The sequence below is a fragment of the Varroa destructor genome, unplaced genomic scaffold (assembly GCF_002443255.2).
Source record: "Varroa destructor unplaced genomic scaffold, Vdes_3.0 BEIS01000004.1, whole genome shotgun sequence".
NCBI lineage: Eukaryota > Metazoa > Arthropoda > Arachnida > Mesostigmata > Varroidae > Varroa > Varroa destructor.
This window is the reverse complement of record NW_019211457.1, coordinates 45,003,014-45,018,802: the sequence shown is the minus strand read 5'-3', so window position 1 is coordinate 45,018,802 and position 15,789 is coordinate 45,003,014. Positions and strand designations below refer to the sequence as shown.

At 42.1% G+C, this 15,789-nt stretch overlaps 1 protein-coding gene across 1 annotated transcript; it reads right to left on the bottom strand.

The window, feature by feature from the left end:
- Positions 1-13,576: 13,576 nt before the first annotated feature.
- On the bottom strand, positions 13,577-15,511 carry LOC147756260 (uncharacterized). The gene has a single exon (XM_086988220.1). It carries the CDS (start codon positions 15,208-15,210, stop codon positions 13,633-13,635), a length of 1,578 nt encoding a protein of 525 aa, XP_086844346.1. The 5' UTR covers positions 15,211-15,511; the 3' UTR covers positions 13,577-13,632.
- Between the last annotated feature and the right edge of the window lie 278 nt (positions 15,512-15,789).

Sequence of the window (15,789 nt, the reverse complement as noted above, 5' to 3'; positions counted from 1 at the left end):
TAACCGTTAAAATCGTGTTTTTCTTACATTGCTTTTAAGAGCACTAGCCATCTCTCTGAAAATAAACATTATAATGATTATAAATGCATGACCAGTACAAAGACAGACCAGTCTACCAAGCGGTAACAGGCCATAAATGTCTTTAACTAAATGATAGCCGTTGTCTACGGGCAAATCAGTGTTGTTTTCTGTCGTTTGCAAGACCGCATCTTGCATTGGTCGCTTGCGGACAACAATGGACGGTATTTTACGAAAGTAAGCACTCATATGTACAAGAGACAAGCATACGGGATTCAACTAATCACACATCATACGCTACTTACACAATATTGTCCCTTCTGGCAGCACTCAGCGGGCGTAAAACGCATTCGGGATTTACGCAACGATTCGAATTGCCACGATGTGAATGTCGTGTTTGGCCTTCACTGGCTTCCGACGCCACCGCTGCTGCTGGGGACTGGAACGGCGCGCCTGGTTGTTCAGGGGGTTTGGATATCCGGGCCTTATCAATCGAAATGCTGCTCAAGCTTTCGGGGAGCTAAACATTAATGTTATCGATTATGCATGGTTAGGCTGTTCAAGACAAACAAAAACGAACTTTTACGCTTTTTTATTTCAGTCAAAATCCCGTATAATGAGCTTTGGCTGGTCATCGCCATATTATAAATAGCGTGTGCACCATAGAATGAATTAGGATGAGCGTAAAATATATATTATTTTTTATAGCCATCATCGTCGTCATATATACTTGATATATTTGAGTAAAGAGTTTACTGCCTGTTAACACACTAGCCCCTTCAATTTCGGTTAAATAGTTCTACACATAATAACTATAATCGTATTGATATTTAATACTTAAGGCGGTACCAGACCGATGACGGCCTTTTGGTGTGAATACGAATGTTTTTTTTTACAGAATAAAATGGTCTTTTTCCTTATGCATTTAATGTACTAGCCAACAGTCCGTTGATGCTTTTATTTGTGTTCCTTCATTGGCCAACTTTTTTTTTGTGATCTAGATATTGTGCGGTAGCTTCGTTGGCTGATTTTTACTCTCTATAGGAAAAATATAATGCACTAGTTCTATCCTCGAGGGATCCACTTTTCTCTTGAGTCGAGTTGCACCTGGATTCTAGGGCCTAACATGCATCTGTACTTATTAATCAATCATCTTAGCCTAACTATGGAGTCGATATCAGATAACGTTGAACGACTGAGAAATAGCGGGGTCTTGGTGATTTTGCTATCATCTTAATGTAGTGAGACACCTTTTTTTTTTTTTCTCGATTGCAGTGCTCTTTTCCTCGGTACGAACAACTTCAGTCTCTTTCCTTACGCCACTTGATGGCACCCTACGAAGCCGCCAGTGCCTATTGTTATTATCGTCGTTGTCGTTGTCGCTGGCGTCGTCTTAGTCGTCGGCGTAGCAGAAGACGTCCCTTTCGGCTGCGTTGACAAGACAGATTTACACCGAGTTGAATGCAGGAGAACAAAAGTCTGTTAGCCTCCTGCAGTTACACGATTATTGTGTCGTTTCGCTTTTACTTGAGCGCGACGTAGTTCTGCATCTGTCAACGTTCGCTTTATTTTTTTGCCGCTTTCAGACGGCGATTTCGGCGTTTACGATGACGTTGACGCACTTCTACGATGCTTATGGACGCTGTGACGTCGCCATTGCAGAAGAGAAAACGCCAACCACTCGATTTAGTTATTGACTGCTGCTAACTTTACTACCCTCAGATTACGACTAGACGAGATTGGCCATATTCATGGTTGGAGCGTCCGCGCGCGCGTAGACAAACCGACCCAGATGGACGTGTCGCAACATCTGAACGTGTTTGACAGTAGAGCGGCAATATTTGCAGTCTAATTGTTCGAAGTAGTGGCGAATATCATTAAGCACGAAGAGATACGCTTTCGCTGGTAAGCAGAGACTCGTCATTCGTCACGAGTGCGATTGAAATGTATTTGTCCCAATGGACTGCTAATAAACCGAAGTGGTAATTTTCAACACTGGATACACTTTGAAACTGTGTGGTTAAATAGAGTATTTATCATACTATATCTTGGTTCTTTCCACTGAGCCGATAACTAGGCCAATTAAAGGCTTAATGGTTGACAATAATTTAAGTACGGCTGCAAATGAAAGCAGGTTCATTACAATTGTTTCAATAAGTTTTATTAAAGAAGGATTTTTCACACGTTCTTGTAATGTGTCGTCCTTTTTGCTCCTCTGAAGCAACACATCCTACACTATAGTACGTAAAACTTGTTTTTGTATTTAACATGTACTGGTAATATACTGTCCAGCAACTTCCAAAAAATCGACCAGACAATTACCAGTGAAAGATTAAATAGAATTAGCCTCTTGTCTTTTGGTAAAAATGAATATCCAGTATATCTATTTTCTCAGTAGTGGCTTTATCAAAGATCCCCATGTTCAGCTACAATCGTAACTGAGCAGAAATATCACCCCATGCGTCTAAGAGCCACTTTAATTTCTCACATGCTAGCTTCGCCACGAGCTATGCGTGCTAAGTACTTCCTGATGCAACTCTGTTTCTCGCACTTACCTCTATGCCGCATATTGATGCCATTGAAGTTCGTAATGTCATAAAGCCAAGACCTATTATTTCTACAGTTCCAATATCACACTCTCCCGAGTTTCTGCGTACCTTCTACGGACAAGCTGGTAATTTGGTCTCGAATTCGTAGCCTGACTCGAGGTATGCTCACAATTCTTTAGCGTAAGATGATGACCCCCGGGCACTTTCCACGCCCGATCATCCCCTAATTGCTTATTCTCAAGAGTGGATCCCACTATTAGATGCATTAGGTACACTGAGGTTATTATCGTCTCGATCCTTTAAAAGATTAAGCTACCTGGCATATGGCATGAGGATAAGGAACATGCCAATATGCGATGGCAAGCTATGAAGTGCCCTGACAGAAAAGGTGATACCATGCACACTATTTCAAATCATTTTGGAGTCAGCTATATTGTACTTGATGTAGTCTTACCCCTAAAAGCCGCGAGCGTGGGGCTGCCACAAGTGTTAGAAGCGTCGTGCACTGTAGACTTTTTCATTTCATACATCGTTTCGCTACATCAACTTCGAGCGATTATCTATGGAACAAAACAACTAAGCCAGCAACAATGAGCTGCTGGGGCGGGACTCTGGAACATTTAAGAATAAATCAAGTGTCAGATGTTCTATGGAACGAATTTTCAAATGTACGATGCGATGATATAAGATGGTTTTAAATACGAGGAAACGGGTATTTCCTTTCATTTTAATCATACAAATATGAACTGCTGTTTCCTATCACTGGCTTCGAAAATTACGATGTCAGTTTTCACCAAAATGTAAAAAATTTCTTGAAAAAAAATTGAAGAAAAACTATCTATTCCGTATTCAATGTGCTGTCCATCTCTAGCATAAGCCAGATATTTGCTCTGCTTTCATATAACCCTATTTAACATGAATGAATGAGACAAAAATTTGATAGTCTGCAGCGAAAGCACTGAAATCCCTTAAGTTCTTACATGGGTGGTATTCCCTGTAATCTGATGGAAACTAACTTCAAGATGCGTAATCGTGCAACATGCTGTTTCTGCTTATTGAAAGTAACTTGAGTCGATAATGAGAGCAGTCAGCATCAGTAACAATAGAGAATGTTGTTGTGACAAATTACCGAATAACTATAATTAGAGAATAGTGTCGACGCGCGGTTTCAGGTCACAAGTAGATACCGTATGGTAGGGCCCCAACGCCTAACTAAGACAGTGGGTTAACGATTTCGAACAAGTTTAGAATTATGAAAATAAGTGAAATTTTGGGTTCAGAGGGATAGGTTAGTTAAAAAAAATTGTTGGATTTGTCAATCTGCTTTTTTGTCATATCATTAAAAAAGCTATCCCGTAATAAATAACATAAATAAAAAAAAAAACAGAGAACATTATTACTATGAATTTAACGTAACCTATTTTCAACCGTATATAATGGACGTTTTTGAAATTTGGAATAGGTCTATTTATGCATAGCGTGAGGAAAAAACTAATTGTTGTTTTAACATAATTGAACCTAATCATTTTCTTATTGTAAAAGTATTTTATCCATAATATTTAGCAGCTGTATTCGGATAGGAGGATCGCAATCCGTCCCAGAGGTAACACTACATATTTACTAGCCCTAACTACGGTTTTATTCCAGTATAGCAATCAACGGTACCATGTCTACCTACCCATGTCAACCTAGTTTCTCTGCGTACACCTGTCCACTTCGCATCCACTAATTGAAAGCTCACTTCATCTTTTACAGGACCCGACTCTGCAGGCCTCGGGCCACGCGTCATCTAACGCCACCCAATAACCCTGGCCGGTTAAGACGAACTCTTGAAGCGTCATCCTCATTAGAGAGCTATAGATCATATCGGTTGAGAATTCAAGTTCAACTTGAAGTGTAGACGGGAGTGGGTGGTTAGGGAAAGGAAAATGTTAAACAAAGCTAGATAAGTTTGCTATGCACTTTGGCATGCTTCGATACGCTTCATTGAATCGGTAGAGGGGAATCTACTTCGCAGGCGTCGTGACAGACGCCGTGGGGACGAACATCGCTGGCTTAATCGCAGAAATGGGGAGAGTCATATATTAAGAGAACCAACAACAATGCTTACCTTTGTGAGATATGTTTCTAAAATGATTAGCATATGATCTAGCCTAGGCAATGCGGAGTAACAACAACAATGATAATAATTAACTGTAGTGCATTATTACTGAGTGGTGCCTGGCCAGCCACTTTGAAGCTGGGTTTCAAGTATGTTTAAAAAATGTACGCTTTTGTGGGCGCTTTTGGGGGTGCTCAGTACGGTGAAGCTGCAGGTAGGCGGAGTAATGTTTTAACCTTCAAAACACTCGTTTTTAATTAAATGGGTCATGTCGGGACTATTTGAAAATCAAGTATTCTTTTTTACCAAAATCAAGAGTACAAGCTAAGGGAGTTGTTGGTTGATCCTGTGCTGGCTATGTTGTTGATTGAATTCATTTCCATTTTATTCCAGTTTCCGGAAATGCAAAAATCCTAAAGAGCAATGCTTGTTTCACAATAAGCGCGAGTGGGCGACTGTTTGCGTCTCCAGAGTCATTTTCAGCGTCGCAATTTTTGACAAGGTGTTTCCTTAACGTTCACCTATTTAGACACAAATTCTAACGCGAACGTGAAAGGTGAACGGTGTGCGTCGTCTGGGTACCCAGCAGATTTTCGTATCAAGTATATATTCTTCTTCTGAAGCACTCAGTTTGCCTTCCTACTCATCATTTGCTTCTCGAGGTACCTGAGTAACTCGCTCCAGAGCGCCGGCTTATCTAGTCAGGCTGGATCTAGCCATTGAAGAGCCGTAGTGGATGATTGAAGCTTTGTGTCCCCTGGATCCTGAGACAAATACTTTATGGCCTAGGTACTGGTGGTAACCACAGGCTATAATCTAAAGGATTGGCTTTTAAGTCTCCCAGAGCGACAGGCGTTTTTACCCCAATCTCCCTAACCCCCTGACGGAAAGTTAGTTGTGAGGCCCTGTCTATCACAAACTGGTCGTATGACAAGACGCTAAAGTTTGAATACAACCACAGCTTTCAGCATGGAGCATGGTGACAGCGAACAGTAAAGATTCTTTGCTGGCCGCATACCTTTCGGTATGTTCATAATTGTTTCAGGCCAAAATGTATTTTACTGATGATGTGCATTGTAAATTACTGACTGCAAGAAGGTGCTTCAAAATTTCGCTCCCATAAACTATTAAAGCCTGCATCCTCGAATAATAAAGCTACTTGGCGTAGCCTATCTCATTATGCAAATCTGACTGATGATCGTTTTCATGTCAAGTTATCTTTTGTGTATCTCTTCAAAGTTAAACAAACGCTAAATGCCAGTAATATCCGTTCCTAATCTTGTTTTGACTGACTTCCACCTAAAAAAAGTACTATTAATGTCTGCAATATTTTTACGGTGTAATATCCTCGATTTGTTTTTGGGAAAAACAGTAGTACACGACGAAGGCAACGTTTAAATCTTCTATGTGTATGCGCCGGCTATATTATTTTATTTCGTGAGTGATACAAAGATGAAAGTGGCCTCAGACGTCCTGTGACAGGTATAGCCACGACCGGCCTGCGTATCTGTCGCCACTGCCGCTGCTGGTAGCGATGTCGTTCATGCCCCATGTGTCGTTCCCGCTGTGTGTGTCCTCGCGCAGTTCAGTGTCCTGCTTGCAGGACCACATATACGCCCAGCCATTCGCCTTCTCATTGCTTAGTCTGCTGACCGGTCTCTACTTCGACGCCTCGCCGTCCACCCGAGCTTCTGCCGTCCTATGTCTGTCGACCGTTTAGAGGATCCGTTCTCATCCGCCAGTCTCGTTCCTTGTGCTTGCTTCCTAACAGGTATTTCGACACCGGCCCTTCCGCCTTCCATTAGGGCTCTAGCAAACTGGTACCTGCTAGCTTACTGGTGCACGCCGGGAATAAAACTAACGGAAAGTAGTTGCTTGCTACTACTTTAGTAGCAAGCAACGACAGCAGCAAAAAGTAGGGACATCTTGGCTGTAAACAGATGGAGTAAGGGAAGGGGAGGGGCAAACCCAGGAATAAGCGGATGGACGGCTGCGGGGGCGGACATAAATGAACGTCCCGTTCGAGCTTGGATCCTTCTAGCTATGTGGAGATATTCTATAAGCGGCGTGTGCAGCGCCTCACCTGAGGACGGTGGCGTAAGCTAGCTTTGTTCTTATAGAGGCAAGCGGAACCCTGCCGCCAACAACAGCCGTGAGTCGTGTGTACCGTGGCCGTAGTCGTGGCGCCACTGTCGTCGGTTGTCGAGACTTCTGCATTTCGTAGTGACGATGCACGTTAGAGTGTCCGCTAGCGACTGTGTAAGCTCTCCTATGGAAGCGAAGACGACCTGATAGCAGGTAGTGCAGTGCTAGTAACCATTACACTATGGAATACGGCGACTTATCACGGACGATGCTCCAACAGCGCTGCCTTGCTTTGTTCGCTGATCATTGCTCGGAGCGCATGCGCGTGAACTGGCATCCTGGAGATGGCGAGCGGCGGAAGAAGCGAAGTGTTGTGAGTTGAAGTGTGTGCTTGCTTGTCTATGTATATGTATCTATGTATGTTTGCGTGTGTGCTCATTGTGTGCGTTAGAGGGAAATATTGATCACCCGCTAACGGAGTTACGCCGGAGCTCTGCAACCGTCTACTGCAAGACCGGCAGTACGACCCGGCAAACAGGCCGTGATGTGTGCAGTATCCATAAAGCTTTCAAACCCTTAGCTGTGCCACAGATGAACGTGTGAAAGGTCTTTAGTGTCATCTGGCAGTGTACTATCAATGGCAATATGAACACGCCGCGAAATTGTCGCAAGTTAACTGAGGGCCTATTTTAGGTAAATGCGAATTATTGTAGCATGAATGACGAAAACCTTCATATGGGTTGGCCATGGATAATGCGTCGAAGACTGGAATAAATCAGGTTGCGCCAAACGCACTTTTGTCCAACCTACGTTGAATGCCATCTGACGAGGATGGTGTGAAATCTTGCTGGAATATCTATGAACGGGTTTGTAAGCTCAATAACGCAAAAATGATTGAACCATCATATGTCTTCAAGTGGAGTTTTCTATCGACTATGTACTTGTCAGCACATTATATGAGCTACTTTGCAGTACCATGGAGCGGATTTGACAGGAAATGCAGATATTTTTTGGGAATCTGTAGAGCATTTCCCCCATTTCCATTTAGCCTCAAATATACGGATAGCTTTCAGTTAAATCCATCCGTTGTACTTCGCCTTGCTTGCAATGCGAAATTTTGGTATTTTTAAGTCAAAGGAATCTTGTAGTATTAAGTACCAAAGCTAAAATAGCAATTTACTATTTGATGAAGAACTGCCCAAAGGCATGTTTTAGCATGTTAAATTTACCAGTTATCTCTCTGCTTGGCTGTGTCACAGTTTCTGTCCACTAATAAACTGGAAAACGTATTCCGGCGAATTGAGCGGCGGCTACCGACGATCGCTGGTGGCCTGACACTCTGCGGCGGACCGACTGTTATCCTGCCTAAACGCAGTGCCTGAACTATATTTCATCTCCCATTCTTGATATCGAACTGTATATTATGTATGTATATATATATATATAATATAGAGCAATATGACGCTTGCCTAGAATGCTTTTATGTAATTATGCGTCGGACGCGTCTGGTAGAGCCATGCTGTATCGCCCATTACGGGCCATGACGATTATAAGCAGTTTTATGTACGAGTGGCGTCGTACGCACTGTACAGCCGATACTGTTATTGTTGCCAGCTTTGCTTCACTGGTTATTGATGTTGCTATGGCTGTTTGCTATTGTTGTTGCTGGAGCAGTTATTGCGTTAAGTAGGGGGCTACGATGTGCGTGAAGCACAGCCCTCGCCAACGGTCCGTCATAGACCTTATGCGATTTGAATGAATTCCAAGTCGAGGCCAGCGAGCCCTGTGCAGTGGTTATGGCGAGAACAGAAAGAATAGATAAACGGGAGTTGTCCAACATGTGCTTCCTAAACCTTTGCCCTCGCTACGTGCTACGTGGGAGTCCTGCTGCCATGACACTCTGGCCCGGCAATAACGGCGATTGTGGCTATGTTCGAGGCTGCATAGGAAAAGCTGTAGAAGCACACTTAGCTGTAGGCTTAAACTGTCAAAGAGCGAATCCGAAGGGGCCGTTGGGAGCTCCGGGGGGGGGGGGGGTGTATAGGGGCATAGGTCTCATATTTATTCGTGTGTTTCTGCAATTCGGGTACATACGGTTGTAGTTATCTACAGTCTAGGTGAGGCGTTGTTTAAAATCGAGCAATCTCAGTAGATAACAGTTCTTGCTGATGGATCATGTCAATACGGTGGGGTAACAAAACGCTTTTTCGATTAAAAATGCTTTTTCGATTAACCATATACAATTCGATTTACTCACGTACTCTAATACCGTGCACTCTAGCGTTCATATTTTCGACTATTCGTGACTAAAGAATCATTGTCGTTCAGCATCTGTCCACAGATCCAGCAGATTTCATATTACTAATCTTGCTGGATATATGCGGACAGCGTGAGCGGAGACATTCACTGAGAAATGACAGCCAGCTGCTTTTACGCGCCTAACTAATAATTAGTTTTCCTTATAATTTCGAAAAAAAAAAATCTACAGGTCTTCTTTTTCTCCGATGGCAACTTTTTTTTTTCTTTGTGTAACTCGAACAATCGTAACATTTATTATCATTTATTAGTAGCTTAAATCTGTCATAGAAAAGGCCTATTTCAATATCATTGCAATGCTAGTTTCATTGATGGACTTGTCTGTCCGCTCGTTTATCTACATTTTAAGCTGATTATTAAGCATCCCTAGGAATATAGCTGGATCATTTTAAATTCAAGTAATTAAACGTTGACCTAAAAATTCTGTATATAAAAAGGCAGATATTGCATTAAACGTGGCCTCTGAATATAAGAAATACGGTGCAGTGGCCCTCACATCTTACTTCATACGATGCACTTCCTCGTGGACTAAAGCCCTCGTGAAAGCCGATGCAACAACGTTAGGTAATCACCTGTTAAGACGCGCTAACCTCGCAGCAACGAGATTAACCTTATCGCCTCATGGACTCATTTAGTTTCCTACCTAGCGCGCGTCCTTTTTGAACTCGGAAAGCTGAACGCGGTTAGGATTAGTGTGTGTCTCCGTGATAGCTTAGCAGGTTGCACATTTGTGTGCTGGACTTAGGGACACGTGGTGGGCTAGGTTCGAATACGGGTATAGGCACACGGCTCAGAGCCAGCCGTCTAACGGCAGTGCCGCACGTTTATCTCGAAACATTTAGAAAGCTTGTTGATCAGCTGAGTATGCGAAAGCAGCTTCATTGGCCACCAGGAAGTGTATTTGTACTTTTTTAACGGTAATAATAAGAATAACCAAACTAAAACCGTTAATCATTGGTAATAATGTTATTTTTAATATCCGAACCGAGTGGCTGTCTCCTTGCGATGCGGATCGCGACAAACGGTATCAGCTCCTGCATAGGGCCCCACTCTGTGGTCCAGGCCCAAGTATTTGCGCATCTCTTCCACGTAGTACTGATACAGACTTAACTATGGTAATTTTTTCCTGATTCTCAGGTCCATACCGAGTTTGCTTGGCAGGTTCGTTTGAGTTATCATTTCATTAAATTTACAGCGATATCCCATTATTATATTATCCTTATGTCCCGTAAGTTATTCGGATAATTATTATATCTAACAACAATTTCAGTAGATATATATCATGCGGGTCAATAACCTATTATTGTTAATTGGATTAGATCACGTCAGTTTGTCTTTTAGCTTTGATCGTTTAGATATGCCCTCGTTGATCTACTGTGTTCTGGACATTTCGTGACCCTGGACCCGCTATTGGTTCTTTTTTCGCAACTATTCAGTGCTGTCATCGTCTTAAGGCTGTCATTGGACTCCCGGTACCTCATAAACGCATTGTGCCCTCTGCGAAATTTGTGGTTTCTGCCCTACGATCAAGTTCGATAAGAAATATTTCTCATCGAAAAGCTGGTGTACCATACGCACTTGATCTGACGGAATTTACTTCAAACTAGCTGAGGATAGACGCAGACGACTGGGGCATCTCGAACTAAATACAGAAGCAGTTTCTTTTATATGAAATCGATATTCTTTACATTTTTTTTAGTACTGTTACTTCGTGGAGTACACGAATATCAAACTACATAACAAAGTCGTGACGAAGACGGCTTTTCGTCAACCCTTTTCATCGTCAACATTTCCTGAACGACTGTTAAGTGAAACCATTAATTGATTCTCATATATATATATATATATATATATATATATAGAGGATATAGAGGTACGTCAATGTCGTCTAGGTATTTTTATAACTAGATTTATATGTATTATATGCGTTCGTGACGTGTTTTTGACTAAATATTTATTTAGTCATCTTACTGTTTGGTTTCTTTAGTATATTGCATCTGATTCGAGATATGAGACCCCGAACATCATTGGACTAAAAGAACGTGCTGTATAAATTTACTACGGGTGCTATAAAACAATGCAAAATCTCTATAGAGGAGAATAATTGTTTTTTTAAAGTAATAGTATTTTATCCGAGAGAATCTTCAGGCCAAATTAGCTCGAGTATCAAAAACAAGATCAAAAAGGTATAAGAAATCAAAAGTCTAATAAACTGTAAAATATGATATTCTGAATAAAGGTTGGCCTACTACTAAAATGTTCTATTAAAATTTTGGGAATGCTTACAGGAGGATTATAAGGCCTTTATGGCGCTGAAGTTTATTTCTGACACGAGTCATCATTTGTTATCTGTGATTAATTATAATTAGTACAGGCAGCAGTAAAGATCAACCGATAACTGCTATCATTACCTCACTGTTCGCCTACACCGTTGCAGTTCCAGGAGCGCTGTATAAACAAGCTACAGGTGTTATTTCCTTTAGGATATATTGTTAGGTTAAGTTAGGTTAAAGGGTACCTATTACCTGCACCGGCTGATACGATTATTCTACCTGGTAGTTTTCAACCATGGTTTAAGCAAGTCGACTGATCTGTCTCGTCTGTGATAGCTAATAGATGAGCAGGAATTGAAACGCCATTAAGTCACGTCCTGATGAAGAATTGGATGAATGCTTATCTTTATAAAATGTACTCGCGTTGAAACACATATCTATAACTGATGTATATACTTCCTGCTCTACTTGCTTTTCATATCAGCCTCACGAATCAACATTTACATGACCTAAGGCTGTAGTCCTTTCCCATCGATACAATTATCAGTTGTTAATTACGGCGAGCAATCTATTCGAGTAACTTGTTGGGGTTTACTAGGGGGACTATAATAAGGATAAACCTTTTGCGAGCCAACAATATTTACTATCATAAACCCTTACGTATCAGTTTCAGCAATTTAAATACAATGAATTGCACATGAATAATTACATTTACTGTAACAAATTATAACAAATTCACCTTTCTAGTGGAAAAAGACAGAAGCTTAATTCATTTTCAAGCTGAAACGAGCCCTATCAAAAATTATAATAATAAAGCCTCACTTCTTACTTTTATAATATAATAATAGTGCATGGCACTGACCCCGAGCAGACATCAGACCAACCTGAACTGTCATATCGCAGCAACATGGCAGTATTCTAATGCCATTCCCGACAATTGCCGCTGTTGCTAGAGCGTCACCACGTCTATCCAGGCCTTGTGGCTTGAACATCGCCGCCCCCCACCCCTTTCCGGCAAAGTCATTACGTAATGGGTGACGGTGCGAGAGGCTCGCAGCCCAAGAGGAGTATATGAAAGACATTATCGTGGGAGTATCGGAGTTGGCCACATGCTAGGTTCTACCATGATTCTTTCAGGTGTGTCATGTGTCGTAGAACAAGCGTCCACTACATCTGCTTTAGCGAGTGACAAAGCCATCGACCAACACCGAGCGATAGCATGGCCTAGAAATTTACGATGCTAAAATAGGCACAGCATTAAGGAAACGTTATTTTCTCACAAATCGGAAAAGAGCTGACTCGTAGCTTCTACTCGTTGCAATCTGTTGTTCGCACGATAAAAATGAACGAAATGGATAAAAACAAAGCGTCGATGTTCTACAATGGAACGTTAGTTGAAATGGTACGTGCTTCACGACATTAAGGATAATAGTTTTCCTTGAAAAAATGTCGTGTCCTTAACTTATCTACAAAGTATTTTCTTCGTCAATAAGCGGTAAGTCACCTAGCGTAGCTAACTACGTAAGGCTGTTTCTGGAAGAGTAAAATTAGCCGCCTTTAACCACTTGTGTTCGTTCATAGAGCGAAAGAATAAACAAACAAGCTATTGTATATAGATATAGTAGCTAATTTTGGTGTTCGTAATAGCAGTAAAAAATCTTAAGTGTTCTTTTGTCCAAGTTCTTCCAGAACATTCCAGAACTTCCAGATCTAAGGGCGTTGAGACGACGGTTCTCGAAATCCATTACTCTGAATGGACACGTGTTGGTTTCTGTTCTAATGTGATTAAAAGCGGTACACCGATATCGGGTGTTGCATATTTTTATGTATTCTATGCGCGCTTGATTAACAGCTAATTACACTATATAGAGCAGCGAACTCGACGATTTAATACATCACCTACAACGTGAGAACGCCATTAAAGAAACAACCTCTACGTTCCGCGTGGTCTTATTCCCGAAAGCTTCTCTATTACCTGAAAAACAGCGGCGGAGCGTACACAAATGGGTACAAATCGACTAATTTTCAATAGATGAATTGATTCGTTCCACAGAACCCCTCGAACATCTACACAGAACCTCAACAGCCTCCTGAGCATCTATTACGCTAAATCACACTTAAAGCCGCTATCAGCTAGATAGAGCGGGCCTGTCATCGTGACCGAAACTAGCCAGCCATGTATCTACGTAATCTACACACAACTAAATTCTCCAATGAATTATTACATAATCCTCTACGTCAATATCGTAGCATCCCTAGCTTTGTATTAGACAATTTTTCTTATTCGAGTTTAGTTGTGATCCGAAGGAAAACTTTGATGGTCTTGAGCCTGGAACCAGTCGTAATGTCCTTCGAAATAATTGGATGGGGTGGCTTCTCTGCTGTGGGCCTCTAAATACTGTCCGCGGTAATTACCGCGCTGTGCGACGTTTGTCATGAATGACTCGGGCTCGTCACTAGAGAGCAAATTTTGGTTAGGCGGCTGAAGCGGCATCTCGTTAACGGTAAGTGGATCTGGGCACACATAAGACGATTCTGGGTAGCCAACGGGTTGCAGTTCCTGTAGTGCTCCAGAAGCCGTGTTATAACGCATCGCCAACTGGTCTTGGTTTTCGAGTTGAGGATTAGTGAACAGTGGTTGAAAAGAGACGCACATCTTAGAAGAATCTTGGAAATCGGACGAAAATACATATGGATACGATGTAGGATAACTTTCGAATGCATACTCCGGTTCGTAGAAGTAGCCTATGGGCACATCCGGATATACGCTATTTGGCTGAAATTCATATTCTCCTCCAGTTATAAAGTTCTGATAATCTGGCGGCGACATTGGTACCTGCGCTATCGGAAGCTGTGCAGATGTCTGAATTTGTCTTAATCCAGTCATTGGGCGCATTTGTCTTAGATTCACTGGTGATGGACCCATGCGTGATAAATGAACCCTCGACAGTTGTTTTGATGAATTTATAGAGCTATTCCTCAAAATACTCGCAGGCCAACGGTGCAGTCCAACAGGTGCAATTTCTGTCTGCTCCGGCCTAATCTTTACTTCAGCCGTATGTTGTTTGGGGTCATGCGCGAGTCGATTCCTAATCGGAACTACGCCATAAGCCTTCTGTACAAACTGGCTTCTGTTCTGCCCCTTCACTGATGAGGGGCTGTTTCCTCGATCGCTCTTAAATTCCTTTGTTAGTTGATTTTCACAAGCACACGTGCCTTTTGAAGGTGTGTTTCTGTCGTCTTTGCCTTTTTTTAGCTTGTGCCTGCTAGTCCTTCTGGAAAGTTTACAAACGCTGTCGCCTTTTCTTGCTGCGCCTTTTTTCACCGGCTTCCTTCCGTACGAGGGCTTGGGTACCTTGGGTAGTTCGTTCGCACTAGCCCTAGAACGTTTCGAAATGATGCTTGAATCTTTTATAGGTCCTTGGAAGAACTTACTTGTCCAGTTACGAAGTCCCTTCGAGAGAATACTTGCCTTGTTTTTAAATCCTTTCGAGAGAGTACTTGCCCTATCAGGTTCCTTCGAGGAAGTACTCCCTCTACTTTTAGATCTCTTCGAGAAGGTACTTGCTTTACTTTTAGGTCTCTTCGAGGGGGTACTCACTTTACTTTTAGGTCTTTTCGAGAAGGTACTCACCCTACTTTCAGATCCCTTCGTTAGAGTACTCGATTCATCTTCAAGTACCTTGGAGAAGATACTCACCTCACCTTGCGATCTTTCCAAATGTCTACTTGCATCAGCCTTTAGTTTTCTTGACGGAGTGCCTCTACCACGTTTAGCTCCCCCCGACAGGACATTCCTATCAAGTTTATTGTTTTTGGTACATTTTCGGTTCTTAGACCCCATGGTTGGCTCTTGGGTGGCTGACATTGATAGTTGTTTTGTGCGAAATACGCGGCACTTTTGGACGGTGCATGAGAATGACCGTTTGACCGTGGACGAGAAAAGGTGAAAGAGAAGAGATCGTAGAGTTCTCGTTTCTTTCACTGCTTGACGATGATCAGCAACGCAGTATAATTTCAATGATTTTCTCTTAAACAGAAAACAACGAACGTAACTTATCTAATTGCCGGTCACGTTGCACTAGTAAACAACTTACGCTGCTATGTATTCCGCCATGTCGCAATTCGTGTAATTGCATATATTTCTGTGCTTCTACCAGCTCGGTGGCTTTATCCTGGTCGGAAATTTGTTTACCGTGTCAAGTGGTTTCGCTGAGGGAAAGGCTGCAGTGGTCGTCCGCCCGTGCATCCATCCATCCATCCATCCATCCATAGAACCAATGAAAAATAATTGCCAATGATTAATTATATGGTGTGATTAAAGAAATACAATTGTATAGTGTTGAAAGGATAGTTATGTTTAGCAATGAGCTGTCGCTGATACGGGCGGTTCTACAAGGATATAGCATAGCCAACTAAGATGGCGACGCTTGTTTTCGTTTCGATC

What these genes read in the sequence shown, in the direction of transcription:
- LOC147756260 (XM_086988220.1), bottom strand. Translation starts at nt 15,210, where the DNA reads ATGTCAGCCACCCAAGAGCCAACCATGGGGTCTAAGAACCGAAAATGT.